At 42.8% G+C, this 17,120-nt stretch overlaps 1 protein-coding gene across 1 annotated transcript in view; it reads right to left on the bottom strand.

Annotated features, from left to right (window-relative positions):
• The window catches only part of PKHD1 (PKHD1 ciliary IPT domain containing fibrocystin/polyductin), a 1,769,028-nt gene that overhangs the window by 670,815 nt on the left and 1,081,093 nt on the right, over positions 1–17,120 (bottom strand). Inside the window, exon 44 of the mRNA XM_078647366.1 lies at positions 11,119–11,244. Within this exon, the coding sequence (XP_078503492.1) occupies positions 11,119–11,244 (126 nt within the window). The remainder of the gene's footprint in view (positions 1–11,118; positions 11,245–17,120) is intronic.

Here is a 17,120-nt window from a genome sequence, read left to right as displayed (position 1 = left end):
ATTGTACTGCAAAGAAAATGTTGCCAAAGTTGCTGACGTAAACACATTTTTTTAAACCAAGGCGTAGCTCGGTGAAATATTATGATGATGGTAAATAAATAGCGCTTACCAACACTTTGAAAGGCCTAAAGCACTTTTTGATTGTTGAGTACGTAGACACTCCACATGTTTCATTTACATAGTGCTTTGTAACTCCTCAAGGCGCAAATAGTAAAGATAAATTGGGCACTGGGTTTGTTGAGGGCGGCATGTTGCAGTTAAGGACTAACCCACCCTGTAAAATAAATTAGCTTAGGGTAATAAGAATTATGCTTCATATGAATTATATCAGCCCTAACACAGAGTTGTGAATGTTCCAAGAGAGGAAAGTCTTATTTTAGTCAACTTACTTTTTTAACATGAGACCAATCAGATTGGTATGGTATTCTATAGGCACGTAGGCTGCCTTGAACACACTGAGCCAGTCTTGTACAGTTGTTCACCATATGGAAGAATGTTGATTTGTAGGTAACCATGTTCATATAACAAATAAGAGTGTATGTTCTATATAGTGCTATTGCTGATTTTTCAATTTGCTGTTAGTAACAAGGGTGTTTCTGTCACTTATTTATGTGACACTCACCTGTTGATTTTGGAATAATGTTACCGTACATTATATTTATGTAATAGTATAGTTAAGTCCCTTGAGTATGATCTATCTATCTATCTATCTATCTATCTATCTATCTATCTATCTATCTATCTATCTATCTATCTATCTATCTATCTATCTATCTATCTATCTATCTATATATATATATATATATCCATACTAATATTATAAAGAGAGAGCCCAAACCTTTGAGGCGGGTAATCTCAGTAACCACAGCACCAATCACAACACCCAATACAGCGTTGGAAAGGGCAGTTGCAGCAAAAGGACATAGGCTATGCAGACGGCCACCATATGCATTATTTTTTTAATTGTTTTTATTAACTTTTCAAGAAACAGTGGTGTTCATCACAATCATACAGTGCAAGACATACAATTGTACCGTAGGACACCATATACATTTAAAAGGTAAAAGAACCGTGCCAGCAAAGTAGTCCCTTGTGGGCATGTCTGCGTTGTGCTGTGGGTGTGGGCTGGGGCGTGACTAACGCTGGGGGCGTGTGGTATGGCCATCACATCGTGGGCTGTGGGCGTGTGCTGGGGGCGTGACAAACGCTGGGGGTGTGACAAATGCTGGAGGCGTATGTCCGCCCTTCATGCCATGTGAGTCGTACATACAAGCGCCAATTGCGTTGCTGCGCAGCATCAAGGGGCACGCTGGGGGCGTGACATGCTGGGGGCATGAGAAACGCTGGGGGCGTGTGTCCGGCCTTCATGCCATGTGAATGCAATTGCGCCGCATCAAGGGGCACGCTGGGGGCGTGAGAAACGCTGGGGGCGTGTGCTACGTTCCGCCCTTCATGCCATGTGGGTCGTACATTAATCAGAAGATCGTCTGCTGTGGCCGTGTGCTGGGGGCATGACAAACGCGTTTAGCTGGAGGCCTGGTAAGTAACATTACTGCAGCCTCTCCTGCGCGCTGTTACTGAACTCTCTCATTCAACGAAATTAGACGCACCTGCTACCATCAACCAGGGCTCTAGCCGGGCTCAGGCGGCGGATCAGTACACTAATTACACGCGCCTGATAACATCAACCAGGGCTGCAGCTAGGCCTCAAGCGGGGGAACACGCGCCTGCTAACATTAAACAGGCCTGCATCTGGGCCTCAAGTGGGGGATCACGCAAATTAGCATTTCTGCGGGGACAATTACTGCAGCCTCTCCTACTCGCTGTCACTGAACTCTCTCATTAAACGGATTTACCCGCGGCTAATAACTCTCTCATTCAACGACATTACACGCGCCTGCTAACATCAACCAGGGCTGTAGCCCGGCTCAGGCGGTGGATCTCTACACCAATTACACACGCCTGCTAACATCAACCAGGGCTGCAGCTGACCCTTCTCCGTCCCTATTCTAATGAAACAAAAAATGTTGTCTATCGCGAGATTTTAAAATAAATTGCCCTTGCCAAATACACACATTCTATTTCATACCCGGACAACGTCGGGACGGGCTGCTAGTATATATATATATATATATATATATATATACATATATGCACGCTATATACAGGTCTGTTTTTCTATAAAAATTGTGGTTTTTGGTTTCTAATCCCTTTGGTCCCATTTAGCGAATCTCAACAAAGCATTCCCAAAAGAAAGTTCTTCCACCTCAGCTCCTTCCTGGTTTGCGGTGATCTGTCAAGCGAGGGCCAAAATATTAATTTTCCATAGACTGCATTAAGAAAGGCTACAGCAAAACTGCTGAACCAAATTACACATTATTTGGCAGGAAGGTAGACTTTGGTCCACAGATTGCACTTTTTGTAATTTGGTGTAAATCTGTTCAGTAGGTTTTGAGATGTTAGGGTGAAAAAATAGATATTTTGAGAATTGGGCTCATGATCAGCTCAGAGACTCTTACAAGAGTGTCAATTTAAAAATAGAGCATTCTGATTGGCCTGGGGAGCTTTATTTCCCTTTGGCCATTTCGCTACTGCGGGAGTCAGAGCAAGAGAGAGTGCTCTGACTGGCTACCAGCAACATGAGAAAAATGTTGCCAGCCAATACAGGACTTAGGAACTTAGTCTCCTGACCTGAAGTCCTGAAATTAAGACATATGTATACCCTGACCTCTAGGGTTCTTGGGGGGTGGGGGACCCAGAAGAACCCCTGGAGTAGAAAAAAAAAAAGTGCAAAAAATGCCTTGATGCTGCAAGACTCCTGTGGGATCGAAAAAGAAAATACATGCTAGCCAGGCTGCATCTAAATCCCTAATGCTCGTGGAGCATACCCCCTGACCTGATTTCAGATAGGGGAGGAGGGTTGTATAGTGCCCATTCCTGAGCCACCAGGGGTCCCACCCCCAGGGCTGACATTACTTTTTATGGAGAGCGAAGTCACACGTCTCACCTCCCTCAGCCTCAAGAGGAGCCCTCCCATGGTGCTGAAATCTAATAAAATGGGGAGGGCGCCAAGTGTCCAGCCTTCTCAAGGCTTTAGAGGCCCTGGTGAGCCCAGTCCCGGAGACAAATTTTAAGAAAATGGGGTGGGGCCATCCAGCCCACCTCCCTGAGCCAATAATAGCCCCGGGGACCACATCCCCCAGGGCTCAGATGCTATGTCCCAGGTACATAGTGGTTCCCCTGCCTGCAGCAGTGTGGGCAGGGAAACCTGTCTTTGCAGGAGCATTTTTTAAGCCTTCCCCCAAGTGAGAGAAAACATCAAGTACGCTACCAGCGAACGCGAGCTTCAAAAAAGCTCCTGCACGCTGCAAGCGGATTTTATATCTTTTCCCTACACACAGTGTTAGACCCCTAGAAATTCACTGAATAAAATCAAAGATTAAAGTAGTGTTACAGGTAGGTGAAAATGTCAGTGACAACATTAGCAATTTGAATTAAAAAGAATGTAATTCATCAGTTATAGTTAGCAGCACTAACTATAACTTGCGTCCCCACCATGCACTGTTTATGACTTCACATATTACATCACTCATGACATGTTCTATGACATAATTTATGACATCACTGATGACAACTCAAATGACATAATTTATGATATTACTGATCACTTCTCTGATGACATCATCCAAGCTTTGTTTTTCCGCATATTGGTCTATAAATAAATATGGTATTAGAGGCCTGACAGTAAGTTCAAAAATCGCTCAGGAGAATATCAGCCATCATTACTGCTATCAAAGACACAACTCCCTTAGGTGCAGAAAGCATGCACATTTCAGTGTTTTTTTTTAGATCAAAATGTTTATGTTGTCACTGGCATAGCCGCCTAACTATAACAGTACTTAAGGTTTCAGTGAATTTCTAAGTAAAAAAAAAAACAGATCCTTTTATCACATCTAATTATAACATTACTTTAACCTTTGTTTTTTTCAGTGAACATACATATATATATATATATATATATATGTATATATATATATATATATATATATATATATATATATATATATATATATATATATATATATATATATATATATATATATATATATATATATATATATATATATATAATTTTCAAGTACATCAATTTAAGAAACCTTGTGGGTATTTTAAATCATGCACTTTTCAAAGACTTTTCTCTCTTCTCCCTCATGATGCTTAGGTGTGGATAGTTATCTTAAGAAGTTTCCCATTGTAAAAGAAGCAAACATTATAAAATACTCAAAATAGACTTTATTGTAATGGTTGCCTAATGAGACAATGTACAACGGCTATCACAGGTATTGTGAATGGCTCACACTTATACCAAGTGAAAGTTTCTAAAACTTCAGTGTTAGTTTTGGAAGTCACAAGTCTGTGAATTTAATCAGTCACGAAGCTGCAGAGTTCCCAGGGGGCATCTAGTCCGCAGGTGCTGGCCTGCTTTTTGCGTGTGGCTACTGAATGTGTGAAGCTGGGCCTCAAAGTCCCATTCTGCTAGGCCTTACTGCTGACCGCTTCATAGTAATTGATTAAAGGCCAGTTAATAATGACATAGCACCCACAGTTCCTCACATCAGAAGACCACCTCAGGTTTGTCTCTTCAACATGCCTTTTAAGTGGTTGGGATCCTGAATGATAGTGGCTTAGCTCCCTCGCAAGAAGTAGCTGAATGTAGTAGGGTATATTTTGTACATCAAATGAGCCATGTATTTCATTGGGCTTGTACGAAATTGGGTTGACTGGGGTGTGAGCCCTGGCCATGCAGCAACCATAATCCTTGTCAGGGTGAGGCACAAGCCAACCCTATATCAACCTGTGCTTAACCCTCGTCTAGCTTGGTACAGAGCAGTCAGGCTTGACTTAGAGCCAAAGTGTAAAGAATTTGTGCATCACTTCAAACAGTAAAACAATGAATATACACCATGTACAGATCTATGGAGTGTTGGCCAGCTACAGGGACCCAGATAGGCCTTCTGAACAGAGGACCTTAAATCCTGGTTTGTGGAGTGTTTGGAGGATTTACATTGAAGATGCATCATGTAGGTCGAGGCGATGCATTGGTTCCAAAATGAGGCAAAGCTGCGATGCAAGGGCCTATGTGGTCTTTGAGGATCCCGTTGATAGTGCGTGCGATGCAAAGTCCGGTGTAGAGGATGCAGCTCGCAGTGAGGATGATACGCCGGTTCCGAGGAGCTGAGAGGCTTCGATGAATGTCGTCACCAAGGCTGCTGTAGATGAGGGATGCGGTGGCCTGCACCGAGAATGCATCACACAGTGGCAGTTTCAATGATGTTCTGGTCTTTGCAATGGGTCCAATCTACGCAGCAGCTGCCATAAATTGGTTCTGTTCGAGTTTGTGCTGCACAGCAGAGGAGTAGGTTCTGCTGCATCCACTCAGGCGGGCAGAGCACCTTAAGCCCACTTGGGTGGCACCACTTGGCAGGGTAGAATCACAGATGAATGTGCATGGTTGCTGGAAGCCTGTTGTGTTTCTGAGGCTTCAGATCAGTAGGCCAATCAACTAGCCATTGGAGTCACTCTGGTTTCAAGAGATGCAGACGGAACAGGAGGGCAGCATTCCTTCAGAGCAGGAGTTCATCAGAGTGGCAGTCCTTCTTCCTGGCAGAGTATCAACAGGTCCATAAGTATACTGAAGTGGTCTATATAGTCTATAGCATAGTTTATATACCTAGTTGTGCCTTTGAATTGATAAGAAGCTTCTAGAGGCAGGCCTTTGAATTTCAAAGATGCCCTGCCTACCTGGTCCTGGCTCCAGACTAACTACAGGGGGTATGCAGCCCTTTGTGTGGAGATAGGACACAGCCTATTCTAATATAGGCAGAGTTGGACCCCACTCTTCCTTCCCATCCTGCCAGTATTGCCCATCCAGGCACACCTAAGCTTTCCATTGTGTGTGGCTGCCTAGGAAGAATACACAACGCCTGTCATTTACACACATTCATCTGACCTAGAGACAGGCTGGAGGCACCAAATGGCTAAAGCAAAAAAATGGCAACTCTCTAAACATGGCATTTTCAAAATCAAAATTTAAAATCCAACTTCACCATAAGTTAGGACTTTTCAATTACATGTATATACTGTAATAAGGGAACTTCAATGTGATCTATGGGAGAGGTAGACCTTGCAGAGGTGAAAACTGAATTTAAGAGTTTTTTATTACCAGGACATCTGAAATGTAAAAGCTCATGTCCTACTTTTTAAATACATTGCACCCTGCCCTCTGGGATGTACATGCCTAACCTAACGATGACATATATATTAAAAATGAAGGTTTGGACCTGGCAAAGGGAAAACTTTGCTAGGTCTAAAATGGCAGTTTAAAACTGCACATACATAAGCTACAATGGCAGGCCTCAGACATGTATAAAGTACTAGTTAAGTGGTTGGCACAATGTGTGCTGCAGGCCCACTAGTATCATTTAATTTACAGGCTCTGGGCATAGGTGGTGCCAGTTTACTAGGGACTTACAAGTAAATTAAATATGGCAATTGGATATAAGCAAATTCTATCATGTTTTAGCACTGGTGAAGTGTGCAGAGTCTTAAGGCCAGCAAAACGGAGTTAGTGAAAACAGGTATGAAGGTAAAAAGTTAGGGGAAAACCAGCCAAGGAAGTCATGTCTAACAGAACTAAAACTGCACCTTACATTTTGTCCACAAGCTGGAAAGTTAATCTTTCCCACATTCCAGGTATGGCATGGTCCAGAAAAGTACATCCAAGACTGTGGTTGAATAAATGACATTTCGTTTAATCTTTCTTCTCCCTGGTCTCCTTTCCCTGGCATAGCAGCCTATCCTTCAATAACTCTTGGCTATTGTCTCTCCCCCGTCTAGCTTAAAATATCTAAAACTAAGATCCCTTTCTTCCCAGTGTATTACCCCTATGCTAGTCACCTTCCTTCTTTTTTTGTTGTATTTCTTTATTAGCAATTTTTTCAAAAGATAACATCTTGAGGACAATACCATCAGCCACACAAGTATAATGGCCGGAGTAGATAGTGCAACTAGAACTTGTATGGTGTGTGCCTCTTGGAAACTGAAAGAAATATCCATGGGGTATGCAAACAGAGAGACATCTCCAGACTTGGCGACCATGAATGAAGTCTATATTTCTAACAGCAGCTTCAGAAAAGTAGATTGAATCCTGCAGTCCAGTTCTACCTGCACCTCCGAGAGTATGTTAGTGCATGCCATGTCCACATCTTTAATGGAATGTTTGAGGCCATGACAGAAACACCTAGAGGCAGATTTACAAGCCCTTTGCGCCTCTTTTGCGCAGCTGTTCCGTCACTTTTGGGACGCAGCAGCGGCGCAAAAGAGGCGACATATTGTAGGGTGTTTACAGCGTGACGCATCTGGGAGATGCGTCAAGTTGTAAAGCCCTGCGCCAGAAGTAGGCGTTCAGGCACCGGGGGAGGGGGCGTTCCTGCGCAGGAACGCCTCCTAAAAGTGGCTGAGTGAAATCTACAATATTTCGCTCAGTCACTTTTAAGCCCATGCTGCGCCAAAACCCTGCACCTGCTTGAAGGAGGCGTAAGGATTGACGCAGCATTTAAAAGATAGGGCACCCCGGAACCTTGCTGGAGCTGCGCCGCGCTTGTGATGCAACTCCAGCAATGCGCCACCTTTACAGCACAGATGCATCACGCATCTGTCCGTTTTTGCCCCATGGTGCGCCGCATTGTAAATGCAGCGCATCCATGGTGGCGGAGCCCTGGCGCATAATAACTGGCGCATCCCTACTCATATGCAGGGATGCGCCAGTTATTGTAAATCTGCCCCCAATCCCTCACAAGGAACTTCATACCCATCCACTAAGTCCAGGAGGGTGCACTTCTGCAAAATCATCGACACGCAGTTCTGGCTGCCACTCCATGAGTGTGCAATAGTGCTCCCCAGTTAGCCTTTGGCTGACTTTAACTAACCCACTTTAAGGAGAGCCAAGAGTGAATGGGTGAGAAAGTCAAAGAATATACTCTTATAAAATATAAGTGTTTCAATATATTATGCATCACAAAACGCTAAGGACTGCACCGCTTCTAGGCATGTGGAATCCAACTAGCAGTGGTGATCACCGTGGGGGTCCTTGAAGGAAAGTTTAATGCCCCAGCAGTATGAGATGAAGCTGGGGTAGGTCACACAGTCTGGTGTTACCGGTAGTGGGTGAATACATGGAAAGCTGAAAGAAGTAAAAATAGGAGTCTGGTCCCCAATCCTGTCCAGAAGGAGCAGCCATTATGAGTTAGTGGACAGGTAATATTACAGGTGCTAGGCTGGGAAAGCCCTAATAACGGAATGAGGAATGGTTAAAGGGGGTACTGACAGCTGATGAGGAGCGCTGATAAACTATAAGGACAAGGAAATGCTACGGGTGACAGGTGGAAGACACAACAGCCTTTCCTAACCAGTAGTTTGCAGAAGGTTTCTACTGAAAACATAAAGGTGTATGCCATCACATGCTGTGGAGAATGGGTGGTCTCCAAGGGGCATATTATCAAGAAAGGGCAAAACATTATCACTGCTTTTATCATCAGGAAACTGCCGCTAAAGCAGCGATAATGGGCTTAATAACATGCCCTTGTGATTCCCATAGAAGCCCAGGTTCTGGTGTTAACCTGGGCTTCTAGGGAATTCACAAGCCCATTATCGCCGCTTTAGCTGCAGCTTCCTGCCGAAAACAACGGCGATAATTACAGTGAGGTTAGCAGACCAACATACTGCACTGGTAAATCAAAAGCAGACACGTCCTCCTCTTCCTACTCTGTCCATGTGCAGCAGCCAGTGAACTCACAGCCCCTAGATCCAGCAGGAAGCCAGGACATTTTCTGGATCTTAATTTATAGTGCAGAGTTAGCTGGGAAATGGAGTACTGTTGCCCAGCAGAGAACGCTCCATGGGTATGCATCCTTCTTCAGGACGGTGGGCAGACTCTTCTACCTCTCACAGCCCTTCCCTGGTTGGTAATAAAGAAATGAAGAGCCTACGGTGGGTCACAAGCAATAGACCCACCAGTCACGTGGCACTATGACATTCTAGTCTTTGAAAAGAGATTCAGTCACTAGATCCCACAATGCTCCTCTGGTCTAGTCCAGGCTTCTCCAATGAGTAGCTCGTGAGCTACTGGTTGCTGTAAGTAGCTCTCCTGTGTGCAGCCCGCTGATCTATATTAGTAGCTTTTGCTTGGCTAGATTAATATATGTATGCCAAAACTGAAAAGGATATATTCACAACAAAAATGTGGTATTTTCAGAACTCATAGGCAGATGCGTGGATACAAATGGTTGAATTTCCAAATAGTATTTAAAGGTTAAATTTGAGTGCTGATAGTCAAATGGTGTGGAGGAGTCTATTTCAAATATTATTAACTTGGTGCCAAGGTCACTGTGACTATAGCTGCTATGCATTACCCATGTTGAGGCATTCCACATTCTCAAAGCATTTTTCACATTACTGCTTGCAACTCTGCCTGATGCACTGAGTTGATTGTCGCTGGTAATATTGCATAAGGTGGTTACTAATGTATACTTGTCTGATGTACTTACTATCACATCTCCAGCCGCGGCCGGTAGTAGGTGTAACTGCAGGGCGGTGACGTGGGGAGGGGTAGGGTGAGGGGTAGTAATGTATGGATTACGGACTTTAACAGGTAAGTAGACATATAAATAAATAAAACAAATTTCGTTGTGTGCACTGCATCACCAAATGCAATGCAGTGCACGCAACAAAATTCGTTTTATTTATGTATATGTTTACTTACCTGTAAAAGTCTGTAATCCATACATTACTACCCCCCACCCTGCCCCTCCCCCTCCCCACGTCACCGTCCTGCAGTTACACCTACTACCGGCCGTGGCTGCACATCTCTGATAAGATTAGTAGATCTGGAGGATTTTCATTCAACATAAGTAGCCCTGATTACAGGAAATGTTGGAGACCCCTGGTCTAGTCGAGCATGTCCATTTTGCAGGCTAAAGTACTGTAAGGGCCAGGACTTAATTTGTCCGCGAGCTCACAGATGCTCAGCAGCACTCATGTTTGGGGACCAAGACTTATTTTTCATCATCAGACTTTGCATCAGCAGCTGAAAGAATGGCAGAGAAGGAAAAAGCAAGGACAAGGAGAAATACAGGCACACAATGGCAGAGGGCCTTGCCACCTACTGGGTGTTTAGCACTATAAAAATATTTAGATTTATAGGCTGAAGGGAGAAAGCTGGCATGAAATAATAAGCTACAAATGTGAGGTAGATGGGAAAGATTAGAGTGGTGGATGAAACAAACAGGAGGTGGAATCAAGACTAAGTAGATTTGGTATTGGCAACCCTACCATTTATATTGTTGGCCGCAGATTCCAAAGAAAAGCGAGTTGTTTTGTTACAGGGCCGAAAGCGGCCCTGTAAGAAAAACGGCCCCAGGGGCCCAAAATCGTCCTCCACCCTGGCGGCTCACCGGGGAAACACCCGGCGCCTGCTATGGCCAGTCCGGCCCTGGTCCCCAAGTGTCTCCCGTTTCCTCTTCCTGGCTCCATTCCTTGAAAAAGAGGTTTAGGTTTTAATCTTCCCTATAATGGCGCAACTAGAGCCCAAAATGCTGAGCTGACAGCTATACCTTTCTCTTACAGAGCCCCAACAAAATGAAAGCACAGCACAGCTCACTGATTCTCACCAAGTGGGAAGCGCTTGAATGCGCTCACAGATTAGCTTTTCCTGATGCAATGATCATAATATGAACACGCTCTCTGCTATACATCACACGATGTTTAAACGCAGGAGCAACAGTTGCTTGAAAGACGTATGTTGTGGTTAATTAGCAAGGAAAAAAGGAATTTGCCTGGGGTGTCTTTTCTCTGTTTTGATATCGCGTTTCTTCAGATGACTGATACACTGTGGTAGACAGAGGCATGAAAGAAGAAGCTACGTCTTGATGTAATACTTAAGGGAGATTCTGTGTGTGATCTAGTTGAAATAAATCGACTTTCTTTGACATTTTTAGATCAACAGAGCTTCTCTTTCGTATGGAATGTTTAGAGGAATTGCATGCATTTCATTTCACTTACCCAGCAGAAGTCCATGTCCAGAGATATTGTACAAAATGTTATTTTCTACTTTTAGGTTGGAAGTGCTGGAAAGGCTAATGCCCCTGCCGAAAGAGTGGTGTATGGAGCACCCACGGATATAGGAATCTGGAGGGTAAAAGACAAAATATAAACAGACAGGTTTATTGCTTCTCTTCTATAAGGACACCACTAGGGCTGTTTGTTTGTGAACACGCACATTTCTGTGCCAGCTCTAAACAAAGAACATTTTTGTTTGGTGAAACTGTACGATGCATTCAGGCTTATGAAAAGTATATTTATAAATACACAAAAACTACACATCACAAAAAATCTGTATTTCTAAGTATTAGATAAGAAAATATTAATAGCAGTTTCAACTTATATAGATTTGCCATTTACAAAAGATAACCTTCTAATGCATTAATTCACAATAGAGCATTTGTAGTCTTTTCTTGGGATTTAATCATATGTCCAATTTATCACTTTCCATAGTCATCACGAGGCCTATAAATTAATTCTGGAAGAAAGTATCACGTGTCCAAGTATATTTATAGCAATACCACAGTGGGTCAAAGGGCAGTTCAGAAGGATACTGAAATCTTGCTTAAAACCAGGATAACTTTTTGTCTGTTTCTGGATTTTTGGAACTAATCTAGCAAACGCTAACTTTAGGATTATTATCGGTATTTATATATGCATATTATCTGTTGTTAAAAAACGTGCTTTACATTTTAATAAAGGTATTCAACCGAAGAGCAGTGTAATGTGAGACTGATTAGTTCAATTACCACCTGTTTTGAATAGGAGGATAGAGAAGTTTATTTATTATAATTCAAGGTAAAAGCAGTGAAAGTAGTCAGCGCGGCAAAACAATAAATAGAGGATCCAGTATGGGAAACAACCTTTACAACGCAACTTTTACAACGCACTACCATTACGACAAAACTTTTACAAGGCAACATCCATTACATCGCATGCCATTACAACGCAACCATTACAACGCATGACACTACAACGCATGACAATACAACGCATGTCATTACAACGCATACCATTACAACGCATAATATTACAACGCATAGTACCCTTACACTATCACACACTTACCCTACTGTTGTACCTCCTGGAGTTAGAATAGTAATTTTTACCCCTACACTATCCAATACTTACCATACATGCAATGTAATGTTATGCATTGTAATGGTATGCGTTGTAAAGGTAGTATGCGTTGTAATGGAATGCGTTGTAAAGGTAGTTTTTTAAAATTTGATGTAATGGAATGCGTTGTAATGGATGTTGCGTTGTAAAAAATGTGTTGCAAAGGTACGCGGTGTAAAAGTATGCGTTGTAAAGTCATACATCCAGCAAGTATTGATAAAGTATTTTAAGATGTATTTATTCCATTCCCTAAACATTGAATGTTTGCGATAAATGTAATTCTTTGCAAAATGTGTAAAACATATAATAAAATAAATATACCAATAATTGGGAGAGGAGTTGACCTAACGGCTAGGGCGGTCGACCTCGAATCTAGGAAACCGGGTGCGAGTCTTGGCAATAACGCTGAACATCGTGTGATTCTGGGCAAATCACTTAATCTCCCCATGCCTTACAAAATGAACGTGTCCTCATGTAATGCAAGTGATGCTATGTAAATCGCTCTGATACCGGATACCTTCGGGTCAAGTTCGCGCTATATAAAACTCCTTAATAAATATATATATATCCAATTCTCATGGGTCTCTAATAAACATATTTGTATCTAAAGTTGAGCTCGACATGCCTGGAGATTATGAAGCTGACTCAAAACAACCAAGGAGAGAGAGGCGCAAACAACACTGTTCCATCCCCCTCAGAAACTGCCTTCTATTCAGCGGCGGCTGGCTCAGGTAAGCACAGTAGGGTTGGAGGTGGGGAAGTCGACAGACGATGGAATAGGTCAAATGAAATAAATAAATAAAACGTATTCTGTCGTCTGTCGACTTCTCTCCCTCCCTACCCGCCCTACCATGCTCCACCGCACTTACTTGCACTGGCCGCGACTGTGTCTATTAACATCAATGGGCCCGCGATTACATTTTATTTTCATTTAAATTGCCATTAAGATGCGATGTCTTTTAGATAAAGAAAAGTCCTCAGCCACTTATCATGGGATGCTTCATCACAGGATGATTTATCTCATCCTAGGAATCTTGCTAGGGCTGGCTCAACCAAACTTTGAAACTTTTGTCATAGCATGCTGGTATCAGATTATGCCACATACATACTCCTGTTTAAAGTTGTCTGGAGGCACACCCTTACTCCTTTTTTATCCGGAGGCAATACAATAGGCTAAAAGCAGGCCTCTGGCCCACAACAAATGTGTGACTACATGAACAGACCTTCTCTGTGGCCCCATGAAATGTCTTTCTCTGGAAGACAGGAGAAAAAGCAAAGGGTCTGTGCCCAATCAGGTGAGCACATGACCACATGGGATCGTTCTCACTCCCTTCTTTGTCCTCATGAAAGACATTTGACCCACAACGGGGGCTGAAGCATGTCGACAGTAAAAACATATGGGTGCAAGGTTTTATTAGTGAATCCCAAAATATCTGGTAATTCTGGCAGAATGAAGTTAGATCTCCTCGTTCCTCACTTGATTCAAAACATGCAGCCTAGTGATGCAAGCTTGAGCTGGTTGCTCAGGCCCAACTTTGGGGGGAAAACAACTTTCAAAATGGAAAAAATATTCAGGGGACAAGACAAAGACTCTAAAAGAAAATCAATGTTTGGCAGAGACTTAACAACGGCCTTTTTTATGGGAACTCACCACAAGGTTGCTATGTCTTCTGAGAGGCAAACAGCACTTTGAAAAAAGTCACTTGGTAACAATGACTTGGGCTGACGTTTGTCAAACAAATGATGTACAGTGGACAATGTTAAGGGGCAGAGTGGCTTGTGGAATCGCTTTACATTTACTTCTTGCAAGTGTTACACTTGGGGAAGACACCAAGGGGCATATTAACAATGGCCAGCGATATTATCGTAGGCTATCTCTGGTATTTATGGCCCAGGTAGAGCGTAATTAACAACGCGTTACTCCATGGCAATAAAAATTCCAGAGATAGCAAGGTTATCGCCCTTTTGCAGGGAACATCGCTGGTTTTCTAGCGATGTCCCCTGCAAAAGGGCGATAACCTTGCTGATACGACCCACAGGGTCGTATCAGCATAATCCACCTCCATGTTAGGGACGGCTAAGCCAGGATTTTAGCAGACTTTAGATTTTGGCGAAAACTGCAGTTTTCGCCAATATCTAATGTGTGCTAAAATCATGTGGGCTGCCTTGTAAATATCGCAATGTAAAGATCAGCGATATTTGCAAGGTAGTCCATCTGGGGTACGCCCAATAATGCCCACTTTGCATCTCATTGGAGATGCAAAGGGAGGCATTGGGAAAATGGGTGCTAACATGCGAATATGCATGTTAGCACCCTCTTGTAAATAGGGCACTGGTTTTATCTCCGCTTTTTTGGCTTTGTAAGCCAAAAAAGCGGAGATGAAGCCCTTGTAAATATGCCCCCATGTCACTAAAAGCATGGTGGCTCTTAGAGGTGCACTATTGAGCAGTTGGTGCACAAGGCACACTCTTTCCCAGATCTCCCTACCGTAGGCCAGGTCACACAGCTGAGGCGAGCAGCTGTTAGGAATATTTAGTCACTGTGGGGCATATTTGCAAGGGCGATATCGCCGCTTTTGCGGGACTTTTTCCCACAAAAGTGGCGATATTTTTATCGCCCTGTTAGCAAGCTGTTGCTAACAGCAGTTAGCGACAGCTTGTAGGCGATAGCTACAAGTTTGGGGCCCGCTTTGCATGTCAGCGATATTTATCGCTAATGACATGCAAAGTGGGCATACCCAACCTGTTAGCGACTGAAAGCAGTCGCTAACACAGCTATTGCCTATTAGCAAGGCAGGCGAAGCGATAAAAAAACTTGCGTTAAGCGCGATTATCGCCAAAACCTAATGCCTGCTCAGACCACTTCTTAACCTCTATATCCAATGGGAGGTGGATATTCATGCTGATATTCACGCCTTGAGCCGCTATCGCTGGATATTTTATTGCTTTGGAGATAAACGTTGCTAATAGTACATTATGTCTGCGATAATATCTGGCGATAGCCGGTGATAAAAAAAAAATGCGCTAAGCACATTTAGCGATAATTATCGCTATTTGTTGCTAATATGCCCCTGTATTCTTTCGTGTGTTTGATCACTGAACAAGCCCTGATGAAAACATCCTATTATAAAGAACGCCGAAACATGTCTTGAAAGCATCATATCATAAAGGATGCTGAAACATGTTGACTTAAAAAACAAGTAGGGCACAAGTCCCAAACCTCTATGTTTTAGATTTTGTGGGTGGGGTAAAAATTTAATTAATGCCACATGGTAGCCCACCCCTACTTAATTTTAATTTTTCCTACTATACAGCATATGACTAAAAAGCTCAAGTGGGCTTAGGGATGCATCCCAGTGCTATATAGGAAACCCGATGATGAAGAGTGGAACTTGGAACACTAAGTGAACAACGGTCCATCATCCAGAGGGAATGGCTATACCCTAGCACACCTAATTTTCAGTGGTCCATTTTCTGTTAGATGAACTGGACTCAGTGTATTGATTTTCTTATCAAGAGAGAACGCCCTGTCCACCTCTCCTCTCTTGGGAGAAATTATTTTAAGTACAAAAATATTGCCAATTATGTTTTTAAGGCCATGATGGCAGATTTTCACATGTACGCCCTCATTCATGCATTTCAAGTTTGTGCTGGCAAGCAAATGTAAACACTTAAAGAGGATCTGGCTGTGTCCTACAATGGAATACAAACCAGTAGAATATACTTTATTGATGGCATGACCAGTTGGACTACTGGTGCTAAATATGGGGTATAGAAAACAAGAACTGATACCACACATTGTCAGACTATTTTGAACTGTATTGCTTGATGGCTGGTGTATCTTATACTGACATGCACAGTTTATGTTTTTCTGTTCTTCTAATAGTCATTCTTTTTTTCTTCTTTGGTTTTACTTGCACCAACTTCTTTTTCTCTCTCATAACAAGAATATTGAACCCGAGCAGTAGCGGAGCTATTCAGGGCAAACTAAACATAACGGAGCATGAGCTGGACATGTGGGCTGTACAATATTCTCACGAATATCTTTGTAAGTGGGAAAATGTGGGATAAAGTGATTCCACTTCTTCCATTGTGTTTCTTCTAGTCACCCACAGCAAGAGTATGTTTTTTTGTTGTGTATCCACAGGATTCTATTCCACCAACTTCAATACTACTATTATATTTTCTATGTGTCAAAACAATCAGCACTATTAAGTTGAATGGATCAACATGCACTTTACAAAAAAACTTATGTTACATTTTGTTATGTGACATGCATTTTTTTCCCCTTGTTCTCATGTAGAATTGTGGTATTTATAGAATGTGACCCTAGCCAAATAATGGAAGAGCACTGTACAGGGTCAAAGACAAGTATAAACTCAATGCATTATAAGAGTACTAGCTGGTTTGTGGACTGTTAATGGATTGTGATATAGTTTTCTTTAAAGATGTGAGACTTAAACTCTTTCTAAATTGCAGCAGCGTTGAGGCGATCCTGATGGATTAGGGGATGCTGTTCCAGATCATGGGTGCATAGATAAAAATACCTACTTCCTTGTTTTCTCAATTTTACACAACTTAATTTCCAGACCGATGGTGTCCTGGCTGCAGGTGTGCGAAGAACCACCAGGACTGTCTCCAAGAGGAGCAGTGTGCTGGTTTGGATGCTTTTGTAAATGATGCAGCTGGTTTTGAATGGAGTTCCATCAGGATGGGGTTGATGTGATCATATTTCTTTAGGCCCTGGATGAGACACGTTGTAGCATGCAGAATGTCCTTAAGGGGTGCCAGTGTGGAGTCCTGAATGCCATGGAGCAGATCCTTATCACCGTTCAGATGCAAGG

Source organism: Lissotriton helveticus, chromosome 6, assembly GCF_964261635.1.
Source record: "Lissotriton helveticus chromosome 6, aLisHel1.1, whole genome shotgun sequence".
NCBI lineage: Eukaryota > Metazoa > Chordata > Amphibia > Caudata > Salamandridae > Lissotriton > Lissotriton helveticus.
Note: the sequence above shows the minus strand (reverse complement) of the source record. Positions and strands in the feature narration are given on the sequence as shown.